The sequence below is a fragment of the Equus przewalskii genome, chromosome 7 (genome assembly GCF_037783145.1).
Source record: "Equus przewalskii isolate Varuska chromosome 7, EquPr2, whole genome shotgun sequence".
NCBI lineage: Eukaryota > Metazoa > Chordata > Mammalia > Perissodactyla > Equidae > Equus > Equus przewalskii.
In genome coordinates, this window is record NC_091837.1 from 15,380,095 (window position 1) to 15,399,493 (window position 19,399).

The 19,399-nt window shown below is 42.6% G+C and overlaps 1 protein-coding gene across 4 annotated transcripts in view; it reads right to left on the reverse strand.

The window, feature by feature from the left end:
- BICDL1 (BICD family like cargo adaptor 1) overlaps positions 1-3,992 on the reverse strand; it is a 93,629-nt gene extending 89,637 nt beyond the window's left edge. For 2 of the 4 annotated variants that reach the window (XR_011542379.1, XM_070628800.1), the window contains exon 1: positions 3,435-3,967. Coding sequence is in view for 2 of the 4 variants with exons in the window: in XM_070628800.1 (XP_070484901.1) it covers positions 3,435-3,866 (432 nt within the window). In the remaining 2 variants the exon portion in view is untranslated. Of the gene's footprint in view, positions 1-3,434 lie in introns of all 4 variants that reach the window. The other 2 variants (XR_011542378.1, XM_070628801.1) reach the window with 2 other exon arrangements.
- Positions 3,993-19,399: the final 15,407 nt, after the last annotated feature.

Here is a 19,399-nt window from a genome sequence, read left to right on the forward strand (position 1 = left end):
GGGTTTGCTCCCCTAAATCTACTAGTGACTCCCATTCATTTTCATCTTACTCATTTTGCCCTTTTAAAAAAATGGTACTAGAATCATTAGAATTGGCCTACAAAAGGGGGAAGAAAAGGTAATTGAGGAAAAACACTGTCTCTGCAGTAAGAGATAATTCACTCTCAGCTGGAATGGGGAAAATGGGGATGCTGCACATTAAAAATAATAATTTTTAAAACTAAATAAATATTTGATCTCTGAAGAAAAAAGTGTATAAATGCAAGTTACTGTCTTATTTCATATTCTGGGGAAAAAACTAAGGACTTGGCTGGATATAAGTTTTAAAAGCAAAAGGGCTAATTGTAGATGCAGAAGAAATAAATTTTTTAAATGTGTTTAGAACTTTAAGCATATAAAAATCTGATTCAGTGAATGAATAAAATACAATATAGTCGATCTAAGGGTGGAAAAAATGACCAAAACCTTACAGTCTTTCAAATTAAATTGAATCTTGGCTTGAACCTTCTTCATTTTAAGAGAGGTACAGCTAAAAAACTTCTATGTTAACCTTTAAATCATTAAAGACTTTAAAGAGTGTGCCTTTAATGCGAGAGCAGTGTAAGATCAAGTACTTCATGTTTTAAATGACAAAACAAAATCTCAGGTTTGGCACACAGAACTGGAGAGGTATTCAATACTAACTAATAAATAGGTAGAAATACAGATATTGAAAATGGCTAATTGGTCCTGAAGGTAGAAAGGTACCAACTGTGAAATAGTAAGGGAGGAGATGGGACTAAAACAAAACCAGCCCAATTATTTAATAGTCAAATCAACATTCTCCCAGAGTCCACTCATGTGTTTAGCTTTCAAACCAACCTGTGAGAAAATGTGTTTGACCCAATGTGCGACAGTTTGTGGAAAATTACAAACGCTTTTTTTTCCCTAAAGATTTTATGTTTCCTTTTTCTCCCAAAGTCCCCCCGTACATAGTTGTGTATTTTTAGTTGTGAGTCCTGCTAGTTGTGACATGTGGGACGCGGCCTCAGCATGGCCTGATGAGCGGTGCCATGTCTGTGCCCAGGATTCAAACTGGTGAAACCCTGGGCCGCTGAAGCAGAGCGCATGAAGTTAACCACTCCGCCACGGGGCCGGCCCCCTACAAATGCATTTTAAAGTAAGGGCTGGTTCTCTGCTCCTAAACGTTTAACTTAATTGAAAATATATCAGAGTGGCTGTGTTAAACTTTAGAAACTATTTTGTCTAAGCAGACATTCTAAAATCTAGGCTACTTAAAAAATACACAGTGGGGAAAATTCACTTGCTGGTATTAAATGAAATAGTCCCCTGTTAATAGGTTTGTCACTCTAATATTAAACTAGAAGAATTAACAAGGAGCTAATGACAATACCTTTATAAGATATTTTTAAATATATGTTTTAAAAAACCCTAATAATTCTTAATGATAATTTTCAAACATACCTAGAAGAAATAGTACAACTGAATTTCCCATCACTCAGCTTTAATAATGATCAATATTTGGCTTTTTAAAAATAACCTTTAAAAAATGTTACTTTTTAAATTGTGGTAAAGTATACATAAAATTTACCATCTTAACTATTTTTAAGAGTACAGTTCAACCATGCACATTGTTGTGCAACCAACTTCCAGAAATTAAAAATAAACCTAATGCTAGAGTTCATGTGCTGACCTGCTGAGGAGTGAACACTTAAAAAAACAAGAGCTTTAAACTATTTTTTTATTGTCTATCAAGTCAATACAAAAAGTCAAAGGTAACTTATTTTTTTTTACAATAGAAGCTTTCTTGTTATAGAATTCTGAAATCTTTTTCCTCTGTTGAAGAAATGTATAAAGGCTCCACATGGAATCCAGGATGTGTGTAATTGCACACTCAGGATTACTCTGAAATCTGTCACTAATCAAACTGGCTGATATGATGTTCCTTTCAAGTTAGCTGCCTCTTCAATCAAGTCCCTCACTGAAGGAATTCAGATCACACGTACAAATCTCTGCAGTCGTACTTCTACAGAGAGTCGTGTAATCCAATCTCTCTTTTATAAAAAGATACCCTTTCATTTCGAGACCTCTACTTCAAGTGAAAATTAAACAGTTCAATTCATTGGGTTGCTTTTTGGCAGTCTACCTATAGGTTTCACAAACTACTTTTCAGAGTGGTATCTTGGGAGTTCATCGACTGGCAGACCTAGTTAACAGGCCAACTGAACTACAGGGAACTCATCGCTTTCCTTTTTTCTCTCTGATTTACTTCTGATATGTCATTAGACTACAAACATGGTTAAATCTTATTCCAGAAAAGTTTTGGAACCTACATTCTGACTGTTCAACCAGTAGCAGTGATATGGAACCAGAGTAGCGTCAGTTTCAGACCCTATTCAGGACGGTACTAGTCTCTTGTAACTAAGAATAAAAAGAACTGGTTGCAACCAAACTGGGTAACAACAGTAAATGCACAGGCAGAAAAAGATCAGCTCATCTCCACTGCCAGAGATCTCCCCCACCCCGCTTTTTAAAATCTAATTTTTAGAAATGCTGGTGTTCTGCACCTCTTTCAAGTCCCTTTTCTAGTTAAGGGCAAGAAAACAAACAGGCATAGCTCCAAAAGACTGCCAGAGAATTAGTAGAAATTTTATAAATACTTTAAGGGGTATTTATAACAACAGTTAAAGTAATATGGTTCTCATAGGTTGCATTTAGCCATTCAGGTGCATGTGTGAGACCCACAACACAGTACCGTTTAAATACACATAAATACTTAGATCCAAATTAAATCCACCACCAACGGTCACATGCTGAGCCTAGGCTCGCCTGATTTCTGCAATGGAACCACATTTCCTAATCCCTGAGTATTTGAAAGCTATATAAAGCTCCTTTAGGGGCACTTGTTTCCCACAACTCTGAGCTCCGGGGAAGTTAAGACAAGGGCATCTGGAGGCCGTAACGCCAGAACTGGAAAGCTTCAGGCTAACACCCTGATTAGAGATTAACTCCCTCTCCGAAAACCTGGAGCATATTTTAAATGCTTCCCGACGTTCTCATTTCTCGGCGTGCAGACATCACCTCAGTGCTGTACAAATTAGTCATACTGTAAGCTCTATTTTAGATTCTGTGTACAGTACATATATAGAACGGCCCACAGCGGTTAGACCTGTGCATGGACCCATTTGCTGTGAGCAGGGTGAGAAAGTCAGGTGCGTTCAACGAGTGCCCTGATCTGATAATCCGAAACCCTCCACCCTACCCCTACCCCAGCCCCGGCGGTTTTCTGGGAGGCAGGGTGAGCAAGGAACGGGTGGAGTCGGGTGGGGTGGGGTGGGGGGGGTGAGCGGCTCCCGAAGCTACCAGAGCCGGGCGGGCGGACGGGCGCCTGGGTTCCCCCTGCTTCCAACCCATCCCAGGAGGGACGTCCTCACCTCTAGCTTATCTGTCAGCTCCTTGTGCATCTGCTCGTACTGCCGGCTCATGTCCTGGTTCCTCTCGAGCAGCGCCTTGCCCAGCCGGGCCGCCAACACCAGATCCTTCTCCTTCTGCCGGATCACCGACAGCAGCTCGGGATCCTGGGCGGGTGGTGGCTGCGGTCCGGCCCCCTCGGCCGGAGGCCCGGGCTCGGCCTGAGGATGCTCCCCGGGGTCGGACGGCCGTTCCCCGGCCGCCAGCAGCGCCAGCTCCTCCTCTAACGCCAGTTCCAGCTCCCCGGGGCCCCCGGGGAAGGAGATGAGGGCGGCGACGGCGGCTGGACTCGCGACTGCGTCCGCGGCCGCGGCGGGCAGCTCCATGCAGCAGGCGCTGTCCGGCTCGGCGGGTGCTGAAGCGCGGCCGGCCAAGCCCAGGCAGAAGGCGGACATGGCCCGCGCGCGCGGAGCCCGCAGCGGTGCGGCCCGGCCGGCGCGCGCCAGGCTGCAGGGGGGAGGGGCCCCGCCGCGCCGCCCCGCGCCCCGCGCCTCGCCTCGCGCCGCGGCACGCGCCCCCCGGGTCCCCGCGAGCCCTGGGCGCGGCGCGCGCCGGCCCGCCCCTCCCCCGCGCCGGCGGCACGCGCCCCCGCCCCCGCCCCCGGGCTCAGCTGCTCGGCGCGCTCTGGGGAGGAGGAGGCGGTGGCAGAGGGAAGGCGGAGGAAGGGAAGGCGGAGGGGCCGCGAAGCGGGAGGAGCGGTGGCGACGCGGAACGCCGCCGCCGGGTTTTCAGCCGCCCTGTTGCTGCTGCTGCTGCTGCTGCTGCTGCCGCTGCCGCCGCCGGCCGGGCAGCGCCTCACGGGGCGGGCTGCGCTCGGCTGTCGCTGCGACGCTTACTGCTGCTGCTGCCGGCGGCCGCTGTCTGCAGCCGCGCTCCATGTCCCTCGGCTCGGCGGCGGCGGCGGCTGCTGCAAGCGCCGAGGCGGCGGCTCCACATCGCGCGCCCCGCAGCCCGGCGAGCTCCTTCCTGCCTTCCTCGGCTCCTCCTGTTCACCGGGCCGGCCGCACCCCGCCCCGGGCTTCCGGCCGCGCCCCTCGCCCCGCCCCTCGCCGGCGCCTGACGCGCGCGGGCACCTGTTCGCCGCGCCCGCGCGGGATTCGCCGGCTCGTGGGTCTCCTCAGCGGCGCCCAGGTGGCGCCGGCGGCCTTAACCCCCGGGCTGCCTCACGCCTGGGGGCGGCTGCGCGCGCCGCCGGTGGAGGCGGCTGGCGCATCCCTAACGGTCGGGGCGGCTCCCCCGGCGCGGCCACGCCCCCGGCCTCGCGCCCACAGCGGGGTGTGGCTCCGCCCCCAGCACGCTCACCTCGGGGTGTGGCCTCGTTCTCACCTCTGAGCGCGGCCCCGCCCCCGGCCTCGTTCCCACCTCGCCGCGCGGTCCCGCCCCCGGCCTCGTTCTCACCTCTGGGCGCGACCCCGTCCCCGGCCTCGCTGCGGCTGCTGGGCTGGGGCGTTTCTCTGAGTCTGGCGGTGCTCAGTTTTGTGGCCTCCTCATAAGTGGTCTCCAAGGAGCACTTGGGCCATTCCTCCAAGACGGGTGGCCAAGCCCCAAGAGACACTCGCAGGCACAGAATTTGAGTCTGGCCCCTACGAGAGCTAAGCAGTCAGGAGAGGGAGCCCTAGAGAGCAGCAGGAGAAGGGATGACTTCAGAAACCCGGCATCTTAACGATGATGACTCAGGGATCTGAGGGACCAGATGCCTCGGAGATCAACAGCCTCGAAAGAAAGAGGTTATGTTGAGAAATAACGGAAAAAATTGCTCACAGATGGGAATACGAAGCAAAGACTCTCCCTAATAATAACTTGGGTTTATTAGGCACTTAGTGTGTACCGTGTCTTGTGCTAAGTGCTTTCTATGCGTTATCTTAGATAATCTTCACAAGAATCTTATGAAGTAAGTACTGTCACTTCCCATTTTACAGAGGAGGAAATTGAAGCCTCGGGAGTTACAAGATCAGATCCAGGCAGGCCGACACCAGGGTTCATGTAAATCATTATTTTTTACTTTCTTCACACACAAGTCTTGAGGAGGATAAATGATAATTTGTGACCAAGATGACCTGGCTCAATATGGAAGGTGGTATCAGGAAAGCTTCCTGGAATGATCAAAGGATTGAAGAGCCTGCTGGATGATTCCTGTCAGTAGTTGCTTGGACCTCATCGGGGATGCTCTCTCTCCTATTTTCAGAAACAATGCTGTCTGAAGCTAGAATTGGTCCTTATTCTTTCCCTTTCCTCTTGGACAGCAACCCCCTTTTCAGTTAAATCATACCTTGATTCTTTTCATCACAGTGAGATGGAAATTTCAGGACACCAAGAGGCTGAAATGGGCCAAATGGTTTCTCATGACTTTTATTCCTTATTAAATTCACAGCCTAAGCCATATTCAACTATATACATCACTTTCTATCCTCAGACTGAAGGTGAGAATCCGAAAGGTCCTGAGCCTCAGGGCTGGCTTTGTCTGCTTCTTGGCTGGGAAGGAGACGGACCATAGAGGGGTTCCTGCATCAATCTTAGAGCTAGATTTTGGAAGGTGACCATGGTACCATTACAGTAATGGCCTGTTCTCACACGTTTTATTAGGCCCTCTTGAGCAGATATTGTGGGCCCATGGTGAGATCCAGTTGCAATTTCCTTTTAATTAGGAAAGGACAAGTTTCTCCTTCATCTATCTATAGAGACACACACATCAAAAGCAAACAATTCCTAATCAGGTGTTTTAGCTATTTATTTTTCCTTGATTGGGACTTGCAGCCTATCTTTTTTAAAAGGTCTTTGGCCTACCCTGTTGAACTCAATGGTCCTACTCTATTAGACTTACCTGTTACTGTGAGGATGAATTCTTACAGTGCCAGCTCTAACTTTGAAGATCCTTCCTCACAATGTTCTACTGCCTAACCTGACTAGGAAGTGATCATTTTCTACTGTAGATTTGGCCCTAAGCACTATCTTTCTGTGGATGGTCAAATGAGACCAGCCCAAGTTTGGAGAATTATTTAGAATAATGGTTCTTACCAGTTTTTCATCTCAGAACCTCTTTATACTCTTAAAAATTATTGAAGACCGCAAAAACCTTTAGTTTATATAGATTTTGATATTGATATTTACCATATTAAAAATTAAAACTGAAATCAACAATCCAAAGTAACATATGTACCCCTATGTTCATGGCAGCACTATTCACAATAGCCAAGACATGGAAACTATCTGAGCCCATCAACTGATTACTGGATAAAGAAGATGTGGTATATATACACAATGGAATACTACTCAGCCAGAAAAAAAGACAAATTCATCCCATTTGCTGCAACATGGAAGGACCTGGAGGGAATTATGCTTAGCAAAATAAGCCAGACTGAGAAAGACAAACATCAGATGATTTCACTCATGTGTGGAATACAAACAAGCACATGGACAAAGAAAACAGTTCAGTGGTTACCAGAGGAAGGGGGGTGAGGGGAGGGCACAGGAGGTGAAAGGGAGCACCAATGTGGTGACAGACAAGAAATAACGTACAACTGAAATTTCACATTGATGTAAACTATTGTGAACTCAAAAAAATTTTTTAATGGGCAAAAAGCCCTAAAACTGAGAAAATTTAAAAATGCTTACAATAAACCTGTTACGCGTTAACAATGTATTATAATGAAAAGTAACTATATATTCCCAAATTAAAAAATGAGTGAAAGGAGTGGCCTCATTTTTCATTTTTGCAAATCTCTTTAATATTTGGCTTGATAGTAGCAAATTGGATTTTTATATCTACTTCTCCATTCAATGTGATATTTTGTTTTGACTGTGATATATGAAGAAAATCCAGTCTCACAAAGATGTGGTTGTGAAAAGGAGAAATATTTTAATAGACTTTTCAGGTCATCGTGGTTCTTTTTCTTTGCTATTACACCAAAATCAGACAAGTTATGGCTTCTTAAATGTTACTTGCAATGTGGAATCTAAAAACATATCGAAGAGATCTATTGATGTATCTTCCACTTTGAATGGCTCTTTTATCCATGTGTGATTGATTCTATAACAGCATGTGTTGGTCATTTGGAAAATCTGTCTTCACTAGGTTATGCACATCTTCCAAATAATGTCACGTGTCGTTATACTATATAGTTTTAAAAATCACCTTGATTATTATCACCACTGATCTCATCAGAAAAGTCTTTAAGTATTGGCAAGCTATCAAGCTCACTGAGGCAAATAAGAGTTTTCCAAAATTCTTATTTCTACTTGAAAGCTCCAATTGCATCACTAGTAACAATATTGTCTGTTGTTTTCCTTGAAGTGACAGACTTGCTTCATTAATTTTTGAGAAAATGTCTGCCAAATACCCAAATCTGAATATCGTCATTTATCATTCATTCATTTCAAGGAAAAATGGTGTTCCATGAAAAACATGGCTAGTTCAGCTCATAACTCAAATGGCGGTACAGGTGCTTTATCTCAAGACAACCATCGTAGTTAAATATGCAGCAGAAGTGCTTTATGGGTACTTCTCATTTCATCACATATTAAAAAAATGTGTGCTCAAGAGTCAGGATTCAATAAAAGTACCCCTTCATCAGGGACGTTCTTAAGTGAAACTAGCTTTTTTTTCTTCCAGTGAGCACATGGTAGTGAAGAATAACATTACCAGGACACTTTGGTCCCACTGCCTTGATTCCTGCTAAGGTATCCGTAGTATCACCCACCATGGCTTTTGCATCAACAGTGCAAATGTCAACACAGTGAAAAACGAAAGTACTATTGGACAGTTAGTATCATTATGAAATTAGTTTTACTATTATTAATAAAATTAGAATCAGTAGCATTGCAATTATTATGAAAATAATGTTTACTTTGTAGGGCCCCTGAAAGGGTCTTTGGGACCTTCAGGAGTTGGTGAACCGCATGTTGAGAACTGTTAACTTAGAGCCACTCAAGAACATTAGGTCAGCTTTGAGCTAAGAAGAATGGAGAAGTACTTGCCCACAAGGAAATGAGTGCCAGGATTTAAAACTCATCAGAGGAAAGTTATGAAAACCCTCAGCCTTCTAAAGCTTATTATTTAGTTTATTCTGCTTCATACAGGAATAATAGTAGCTGACATATATTTAGTACGACATTCCTTAAATCCTTTATATGACATTTCATTTAATCCCCACAATAACCCTATAATGCTACTATGTAACACCAGTATACACCACTACATGATACTAAGATGCTAGTGTTTTAGGCCAGTCTGACTCTAAAATGCTTGCTTTTAGTTACTATGCCTCACTTCACATTTTTATTGTTTTTAATATATTCCTTTAAATACATTTGTGTTAGTGTTGCTTTTGGTACCTGGATATTCTGGTGGCCTTGGATATGACCCATCTTAACATATCATGGATGAATTTCCACATAAGTGCTGTTGCATTTTTAAGGGCAAAACATGAAATTTTCTTTCTCAGAAATCCTAATATCTCCAAATATGACAACACTCATCGAATTTCCCCAAGTTGTTTACTTTTATTATCCTCCTGATCTGCAAAAGCTGAAAAGTGTAGAAGACAAAACATTTTCCAGAAAATTTGTTTTTGAAAAGTCAAGTGTTGAAGAAACATGAGGAGCTGGCAAAATGTGATAAAGCAGTTCTATGCTTCGTATTTTCATTCAGCAATTACAAGTGCGTGTGCATTTTTTAAGTCATATATTTTATTTATGAACTAGTCGTGGGAACATAAAAGTCTCAAAAATTCCTCAAATGTTACCCAAAAGCTTTTTATATTTTTTGGAGATGAATTGATTCAACATTTTGCAAAATGTGATGTGTGTACCCCTAGTGATTCGCAACTTGATTTTTAAGGGAAAAACGTTAACTTCAGTGGCTGGTGCTCACCAGCATCAGTCTTTAGCGGACACCCTGGCCTGCCTGGTGTGGGAGTGTGCTTTCTCTGCTACCCATCATGGTGCCCCAGTTTGCCCTGCTGGGACCCCTTCCCAGCCCCACCTAAATTGCAGCAGCCCCTCCCATCTCTAAATTCTCACCTTGACAGCTCCCTCACCCCATTCCCCTCACCCCGCCCAGGGTTCTCTCCTGGGCCTTTGCTTCCACCCTGCACTCCCTTTTACCTTTTCTCAGACCACCATTCTGCCTGAATTTCCACCTCCAGCCTCCTCATTTCCCCATCCTGCCAAGCTCCTTGTTTCTCTCAGTGCCTGATGCTCTTTAATTAATTAGTCAAAGCCTCATCTTGCTCCTCTTCCTGACTCCCTCTCCCCCAGCTCTTGTCCTTTCCTATCACCATCCCTGCCCAGCTTTTCTCTTCCAGGTGAGAGTTCACCACTCCCAAGGATTTGCTTAACACCCCAGGTCTAGCTGCATTTTTATCTCTGCTCATTATTTCCTGACTATTCAGGAAATACTTTGGAGTTTTCAGCTCCAGACTCGTGTCTCTCCCTTCTCATCAGGCATTTCCAATTTTTCTCCTTATGGATTAAGAGCATGGACTCTGCAGCCAGACTTCCTGGGCTGGAATCCCAGTGCTGCCATTTATCAGTTGGGTGATCTCATACCTCTATGCCTCAGTATCCTCATTTGTAAAATGAGGATAATAATAGTACTTACCTAATAAGGTCTTTATTAAGCCCCAATGGTGCCTGGTACATAGTAGGTACAATATAGATGTTTGATGAATAAATAAATACATAAAATAACTGAGCACAGATCTCTCCCTCTGACTCCATGGTCTTTCCTAAATTTTATGTCTGTCTTCTTTTCTCTTATATGCCTGTTTCCTTTAAAAATAAATGTATTAAGTTAAAAAATGTCAACTCAAATAATAATAATAATATAGGTGGCATTGGATATGGCAAAATCATGGTGATGGTAGGCAAATGATTGAAGCTGGGGTATAGTGGAATTATTGAGAGTGATGATCTGGGGTTTCTGGGTTACATCTGGCACTAACCAGCTGTGGACATTTGAGCAAGGCGTTCAATGTGCTTGGGCTTTGGTTTCCTCGTCTGTATGCTAAGAGGTTGGGCTGGATGATCATCCTTCATCTTCTAAACCAGTGGTTCTAGCCAGGGGTGATTTTGACCTCTGGGGACATTGAGCAATATCTGGAGACATTTTTGGTTCTCACAACTGGAATTGGGGGATGCTACTGGCATCTAGTGGGAAGAAGCCAGAGATGCTGCAAAACACTCTACAATGCATAGGACAGCCTCCCACAACAAGACTTATCTGTCCCTAGATATCAATACTGCCAGGGTTGACAAACTCTGATCTAAAACAAGAGGCTTCTACAATTTGACCATGGGATTTGTTACCTGAGAAAGATATAAATGGGCTATACACAAGAAAGGCTATGATGAGAGCCCAAGGGTGGTTTGGGCTGCTCTTAAGAATTCCCATTGAGAAACCCGGCCATAATAGAGCCATACGACTTAGGCAAACAAATAAATAAACAACAAACAACAACAAATCCTTCTGTTTTGGGCTGAACTGTTCCCAATATTGACTAAATTGCTCCCCACTCTCCCGCTCCCTCGTCTAATGATTTGGCTGTCTCCATTGCCCAAACTCATCAGAAAATGACTGCTTTATGCTCAAGAGTTGGCTATTTATGGTTCTGCCAATGCCTACATCCAGAAAGATTTGTGATTTAATTTTCTGTGTTCACATTTTTCTGCTTCTTTTCAATGATCTTGGCCCTAAACACACTGCTAATATGTTTTGCTACATATATCATTCAACTGAAGCTATTTTTAGACATTTCCTAGTTTTATTTCATTTCAAGAATTTGCCAAACGTTTGTTATGTCTTGTTCTTTCTGCATCACATGCTGGTTTAATCTGTTGGCAAGCATGTTGTTTATACCTATTGATACTGCTCACATTAACACTGTTTCTTAAGTGAACCCTCCCCCACCATGTTTTTCCTTTATTTTTTGTCATCAATTTCAGAGTAAACTGATTGTAGAAATAGTATATCATCCAGTTGCTAGGACAACTGAAAACTTTTGCTAGTAGATAGGTAAAATAACTTTAATCTATTTTTCCTAGTTTATGTTATCATTGCTACTAGCATCCTTCTTGTTCTTAGTAAAAAGCCTTTATGTGCTTCTTGGTGTTTTCCTGTGGTCAGAGGAATTGCCATTTTCTGAAGAGTCAAGATTTAGTTGCACGTCCTGAAGAATGTAGCTGTGTTTGTCTCTGGGGTGTACAGGTAGGTGTGAGATATGTAGGCATGTTAAGTATTCTAGGAAGATAGTTGGAATAAAGCACTAGCTAATATTGGTATTTAATTTATACTTCACAGTGACTGGGAGAAGTAAGTTTTTATTGGTGATTAAATATTTTTACGGGTGAATTAACTTTTTTAAATTCCCAAGTTATAAGGAAATCTAATGGATTATATAGCTATCAAGGCAGTTGGCCAGTAAGTATTTATTGAGTGACCATGAGAAATTGGAATGGATTTGGTAGTAACATTATATGATACCCTTGGGATTTATGAAAGCATGATCCCTATCTTCAATCAGGATTTCCTCATTGCTTGTGTAAGAGAGTATGGTCAAACTGGACGTTCACCAGTCTCATGTGGCTTGTCTACAGCTCACACCAAAGGAAATATACTACAATGGTTAAGAACATGGTTTCTAGAGTAAGACCCAGTTTCAAGTTGAGGCTCCCTCAGTTACTAGTTGAATAACACTGGGCAAGTTAGATAACCTCTCTGACCACCAGGCATTGTGTAAGTAAATAATTTTATTCACTGATGTGTGCTTAAGGCCTAGCACAGTGACCTAGCATATAGTAGGAGCTTGATACATTTTTATGATGAATCAATAGTGTATTTAAAGCACTGAACACATTGCCTAGCACATAGTCAGTGCTCGCTCAATAAGATCTTTTAAAAACACTTTGTTCTCAGAATACCAGATTTGTTACATATTAACATGGTCTGTATGGTTTGCATTAACCTCTTCATTTATCCAGAACATTTATCACATAGAAGCTGTGGTGCTGGATATTATGTAGGGGAAACAAAGATATATATATATGCTATGATACTTGCCCTCAGAAAGTTTACAATTTAATAAAAGATAGAAAACATGAACAGAAATAACTATAAGTAGTATTGAATTATATTAAACACCTTCTGGGGCTGGCCTGGTGGTGTAGTGGTTAAGTTCACATGCTTCAACTTCTGCGTCCCGGGGTTCATGGTTTCGGGTCCCAGGTGTGGACCTATGCACTGCTCATCAAGCCATGCTGTGGCAGCATCCCACCCACACACAAAAAAGAAGAAGATTGGCACGGATGTTAGACCAGGGACAATCTTCCTCAAGCAAAAAGAGGAAGATTGGAAATAGATGTTAGCTCAGGGCCAAGCTTCATCACCAAAAAAACCCCTACCTTAAAAATTATGCTATGTATTTTTTGGAATTCAGAGAAGAGAGATATTATAAGATATGGTGGTAGAAAACTAAAAGTTTCTGTGCTTTTTATTATCGCTATGAGCTGGCAATTCTAAACAATGTCAGTGGTAACATACTCTCACCTCTCTTCTTGGTATGCCACTGATGATATTTGACAAAACTGATCAAGGAACACTTCACGAGGTTGACCCTTAAAGGACCTAGGGGATTCCATGGGCAAAGATGGAGGCAAGGCAAGTAGAGGGAATAGCTTCTCCAAAGACAGAGGGGCCAGAAAGTTGTGTTTGGAGAACAGCAAAGCAGGGGGAGAATAAGTTATAAAGATAAAGGTAGGTTGGCGTTGGCTTGCAGAAGAAGAAAAGATGCCATTTATTGTGTGCCTACTATGGGCAGCCGAAGGATTGACTTACAGGACCTTGCTTAAACCTTACACCAACCCTTCCAAATGCATATTATTACCCCCATTTTGTAGATGAGGGAATGATGTAGGGGAAACAAAGATATATAAATATTTATATATACATGCTATCATACTTGTCCTCAAAAAGTTTACAATTTAATAAAGGATAGAAAACATGAACAGAAATAATTATAAGTAGTATTGAATTATATTAAACACCTTATGGGGCTGGCTCGGTGGTGTAGTGGTTAAGTTCATGTGCTCCAACTTTGGCAGCCCGGGGTTCATGGGTTCGGGAACCCGTGAGGAAACCAAGGTTCTAAGAGGTTAAGGATCTTGCCCCCAAATCCCACAGCTAGTGAAGGGCAGAGTTGGGATTTGAACAGAGGTCAGACTGCTTATAAAACCTGTGGTCTTTTCATCTATCAAGCCTTGAATCCTAAGCCAAAGACAACAGGGAGCCACTGGAGATTTTTAAACCATGAAGTCATCTGAATAAAGCCATACTTCAGGAAGATTAATCTAGTGCTCGTGTTAAGGATGAACTCAAGGTGGGTGTTGGGAATCAGGAAGGCCGGTTATGATGCTGCTGGAAGAATCTAGATGGACTCTTATGGATGGAAGTTATGCTGGAAATGGAAAAAAGATGTCAGAGAGACTGTAAAGAAAGAATGGCTGAATTTGGAGACTGACTGGATATTAGGAAGTGGGAGTGTGGAAAAAGGAGATGCAGGCATGCTTCTGAGGTTGCTAACCTGGGCAACAGAATGATGGTGCTATTGCCAGAAACAGGAAAGCTGGAAAAAGAGAGATAATCACACAATTAAGCCCTTTGATTTGGCTATGGCCAGGGACATCTGGCCTATGCAGGGAAATAAGACAAGCATGTAATCAGTATAAATATAGCAATTATAAGAGTGAGTTGTTGATGAGATCTTGGTCAGGGGTTGTATCAAGGGGCTTGAAAATGAAAAGTTATTCCTCATGTGGAAGAAAGCTTTGTAAAGAAAACCACAATGGACGAAGGAAGAGGGCTAGAAAACTTGACAGGAGGAGAAAGTTTGTAATCCGTGTTTGGAAAAACATTGGTGAAGGCCTGGTGGTAGGAAACAGAGAGATAACCACGGCTCCACGCCTGTGGGAATGGAAGCTTCTGTCCTTTATTGGGCCAGTGTGACTACAGGTGGAGTGATCATTCCTCCATCTTCTCTGAGGCCCATCTGCAGCCAAGTGTATTGGGCTTCTTTTCCTGACAGCCCACTCCACCCACTCACCGCGTATCTAATAAAGGAAGGGAATCAGGAGAGAAGAAGGCCTCCCTGATGAGTTTAGAAAATAATTGCATAGAAGAAAGCTGTATGCATGTTTTATTATATATTTGCATTTACAAAAAATCAAGAATTTGCAAAGGCTTATATATTCAAGAAGACATATGAAATTACGCAATTAAAAGAAGAGAAGATGGCAAGGACTCAAAAACTGGTTACAGAATTTAATCTAATTGACGAAAAACCAAGAAGTACGTCAAATGTATAAATTTGCATTTCCCTGGGGTCTCAATGAAGTGATTCAGCTTTTTATAGTAAGTGGGTCAGAAAACTGCTAATCCTGTAATGATTTTGTTCAACTGCACTCAGCTGGTAGATTTGTTTCTTGTGGATCTAAAAAACAACTATGTTCAGATTGTCAAAGTTGATGTCGATTCAGTATCAAGTTGCTTTGCTTATCAACCATGAATACTGTATTTATTTTCTTGATTGAAAGTCTATCCTTTTAATTGGCAAGTTGTGACAATATAGTTTGTGGCTTTATTTTGAAATGCTCTGTTGTATGTTACACAACTCTGTGGTATAGCTGCTGCAGTGGCACCATATAATAGGGAGTCTCAAACAGAATGATATTCAACAGGACATACCGTTGCACTATGCAAGGGCAAATAAAGGAGCTGATATACTGGTTTTATGGAAACAACACTCAGGTTTAAAAAGATAAACCAGGGGCCGGCCCCGTGGCTGAGTGGTTAAGTTCACGTGCTCCGCTTGTGTGGCCCAGGGTTTCGCTGGTTCGGATCCTGGGCGCGGACATGGCACCGCTCATCAGGCCATGTTGAGGCGGCGTCCCACAAGCCACAACTAGAAGGACTCACAACTAAATAAAATATACAACTATATACTGGGGGGATTTGGGGAGAAAAAGCAGAAAAAAAGAAAAGATTGGCAACGTTGTTAGCTCAGCTGCCAATCTTAAAAAAAAAAAAAGATAAGCCATGAGCTAGGGAGGAGCTTTTCTTTTTCCGTTTTGGTAAAATACGCATAACATCAAATTTCCGATTTTTAAGTGTACCGTTCAGTGGTGTTAAGCACATTCACGTTGTTGTGCTACCATCACCACCATCCATCCATAGAACTCTTTACATTTTGCAAAAATGAAACTCTGTTCCCATTAAACAATAACTCCCCAACTCTTTTCTACTCCCAGACTCTATCAACCACCATTGTACTTTCTGTCTCTATGAATTTGACTATTCTAGGTACCTGGTATAAGTGGAACCATACAGTATTTGTCCTTTTGTGACTGGCTTCTTTCATTTAGCGTAAAGTCCTCAAGTTTCATCCATGCAGTAGCATATGTCAGCATTTCCTTCCTTTTTAAGACTGAATAATATTCCATTATATGTATCTACCACATTTTGTTTATCCATTCATCAGTTGATAGACATTTGGGTTGCTTCTACCTTTTGACTATTGTGAATAACGCTGCTGTGAACATGAGTGTGTGAATATCTCTTTGAGTCCTGTTTTCAATCCTTTTGAGCATATACCCAGAAGTGGAATTGCCGGATCATATGGTAATTCTATTTTTAAAATTTTGAGGCCTCTCTATACTGTTTCCCATAGTGATAGGAGAGCTATTTATAAGTCATCTGACATTGAGATGCATTTATTCATTCATTCCTTCACTCTCATTCTTTGAACAAACATTTCTGGGACTTGCCTTGTGTAATGACTGTGCTATGCTCTGTGGAGTTTATAAATAAGACTAATTTGGTGGTACAAAAGAGATTTATAAAATAAATATACAATATATAAGAACAGAAAGATATGGTCACTCCTAAGCCAGAGGGAGGCTTGAATTCAGGGGGTCAACAGGATTTTTTAAAATGTTGTCTATCAGAAGAGAAGTCTATCTGGAAGCAGAAGCGAAGGAGGATCACAGAAGTAAATATCAGGGGTCCTATTAAAATACGGCTCAGCGGGGCTGGCCTGGTGGTGCAGTGGTTAAGTTCCCACGTTCCGCTTCGGCGGCCCGGGGTTCACCAGTTCGGATCCTGGGTGTGGACATGACACCGCTTGGCAAAGCCATGCTGTGGTAGGCATCCTACATATAAAGTAGAGGAAGATGGGCATGGATGTTAGCTCAGGGCCAGTCTTCCTCAGCAAAAAGAGGAGGATTGGCAGCAGGTGTTAGCTCAGGACTAATCTTCCTCAAGAAAAAAAATATATGGCTCAGCAATGGACTTCCAGTATTACAGACTCATTGGCAAGGCTATCCAAAGAAGGGCAGAGTATGTCTAAAAACCAAGCTGAGGGACCCTTTTTTAGCTCATTCATCTAATTCTCTGTTCTAATTATAAGCTCTTTAAGGTATGTTCTGATTGCAATTTGGCTTCTCTGCCTACAAAGGGAGAATGCTTTTTAGTCCTGCCAACCTCAGCATCATGGTCTTTGAGAGTTTCAATTTCTCATCATAAATTGATAATTTGGCATCCTGGTTTTGAACATTGCACTTAGTAAGCTCTAATTAATGTGAGTCCAATTCTAAAATACTTTGCCACTCTTCATGTGCTGGCAAAACCAGATTTCTAAACCTTTGAGCCCATAGACCAGAACTAGGCCATAGGTGTCTCTGAGCCTCAGTTCCTTATTTGCAAATGGAAATTAAAAACAGTGCCTACCTTATAGAGCCGTTGTAATGATTAAATAAATAAACTCATGCAAAGTGTTTAGAACAGTGCCTCCCACACAATAAAGACTCTGTAAGTATTGAATCTTGTTATTAATGGGAAATTACCTTATGAGATTTCTTGGTAGACAAAGTCTGCTGACCTCAGAGAGCACGCATGCTTCACTTTGGTTGGAATCTGCCTAACTCTTATTCTCAAAGCACAAGCATAGTTGTATAGCATTTATCTTTGGTTGTCTTACCTCTTTTTTCAGTGCCTCTTCCCCTACTTGCAAGCACCACACACCCTCAGGATTTTCTATTAGGGCGAGACAAAGCCAACACCCTTGAAGGCAGGCCAAGCTCTGGCCTCCACACAACACAGCTTGCAAGTTCCTAGGGACTGGTAGGGTGACTGAGAGCCAACAGGAGAGATTTATTGATGCCAACGAAGTCATGACTAACAACGGCTATGAATTACGTATATGCACATTTTAACCTTCCTGGAAATACATTGCCAACATCCAAAGGAACACTTTCAAATTAGAGAATTTAATTGACTGAGATTGGCCAATAGGGAAAAAACTTTTGGGTCATACAGGGCCCATTTGGTGCCCCTCTCAGGTCTATTGTTTTCTCCACTGTCCTTGTAAAGAATTCTGGGCCCATTACAGAGAGAGAACTGCTCTTGTGTGAGCTCAAGCATTTTTATGAGATTTGCAGGACTTTGGGTGAGACTAGGCAAATTCTTGGGCCAAATTAGGGGTTTTGGTGTGGGTGAGCTGCTCAATAGTGAGTATAAGATAGTTCCGGGGGCGGGGCTGTAGAGTAACATGAAATGGAGCTGTTCTGAGCCTAGGACTGGTTGTTTCTTTTGCAGCAAACTAGGCTGGTTCAGGGAACCTGAAGAAAGGTGCGGGACTAGCCACTGTCCACTTCGCTACTTTCTGATGATGAGTCAATAGACGACACCAAAACTAGAGGATAGTTCAGAAAATCTCAAAATCTGGTTAAACAATGGGTAAATAGAACTTACAAAGAAAATGTAAGTGAATAGAATTATTTAACCCGAGATAAGCGATAACGTACCCTTGCGTTATTTTGCTGAAGGTGGTTGTATTAGTCAGGACTCTCCAGAGAAACAGAACCAGTAGCATAAATATATTAGAGGAGATTTATTATAGGAATTGGTTCACGTGATTATGGAGGCTGAGACATCCCACGATCTGCTGTCTGCAAGCTGGAGAACTCGTGTAATTCAGTGGAAGTCCAAAGGCCCGAGAATTGGGGAGCTGCTGGTTAAGTTCCATTCTGAGTCCAAAAGCCTGAGAACCAGGAGCACCGACATCCAAAGGAAGGAGAAGATGGATGTCCCAGCTCAATGAGAAAAGGAAATACATCCTTCCTCTGCCTTTTTGTTCTGTTCAGACCCTCAATGGATTGGATGATGCCCACTGGCTTTGGTGAGGGCCATTTTCTTTATCAGTCTACTGATTCAAATGTTAATCTCTTCCAGAAATACCCTCACAGACAAACCCAGAAATAATGTTTCACTAACTATCTGGGCATCCTTTAGTCCAGTCAAGTGGACGTGTAAAATTAACCATCACAGTGGTGATCAATTACTCTGTAATTGAACTGAGAATTTTAATTAAATATCAAAGAACACTTTCTGAAAATGCTGGCTACTGTACTCTGGAATCATTTGCTGAGTTTACAGATCCTGGACTGCTTTAAAAAACTGAGGTGGTGGACTAGGATGTAGTTTATATAGAATGGCTGGGGTGTGGCCTTGGTGAACATCCCAATATGAATGAATGATACACAAATGAGTTTTTCGTTAGTCTCTTCTGCCTTATCACTCCATTATAATTAACCATAAAAACAGAAATCAGTCTGTGTTAACTTCAGCTCATGCACTATATTGGTCATTTATGTCAACATGTAGTAACAACATTCTCAGAAAGTTCTTGCCCTTAATTTAATACTTAGGGTTTTATGGTAACTGGGCTTCTCTGAGATGTCTAAAAACAGATCAGGATCTTTTGCTTCAGCTGTGGGAAATTTTGAAAGTGAAAAATGAAGGATACAATTTTACATCAAAGACAGCTGCAACTTCCATGATAAAAATTACTTTTCTTTTCACACAAACGGAATTTGCCTTTAA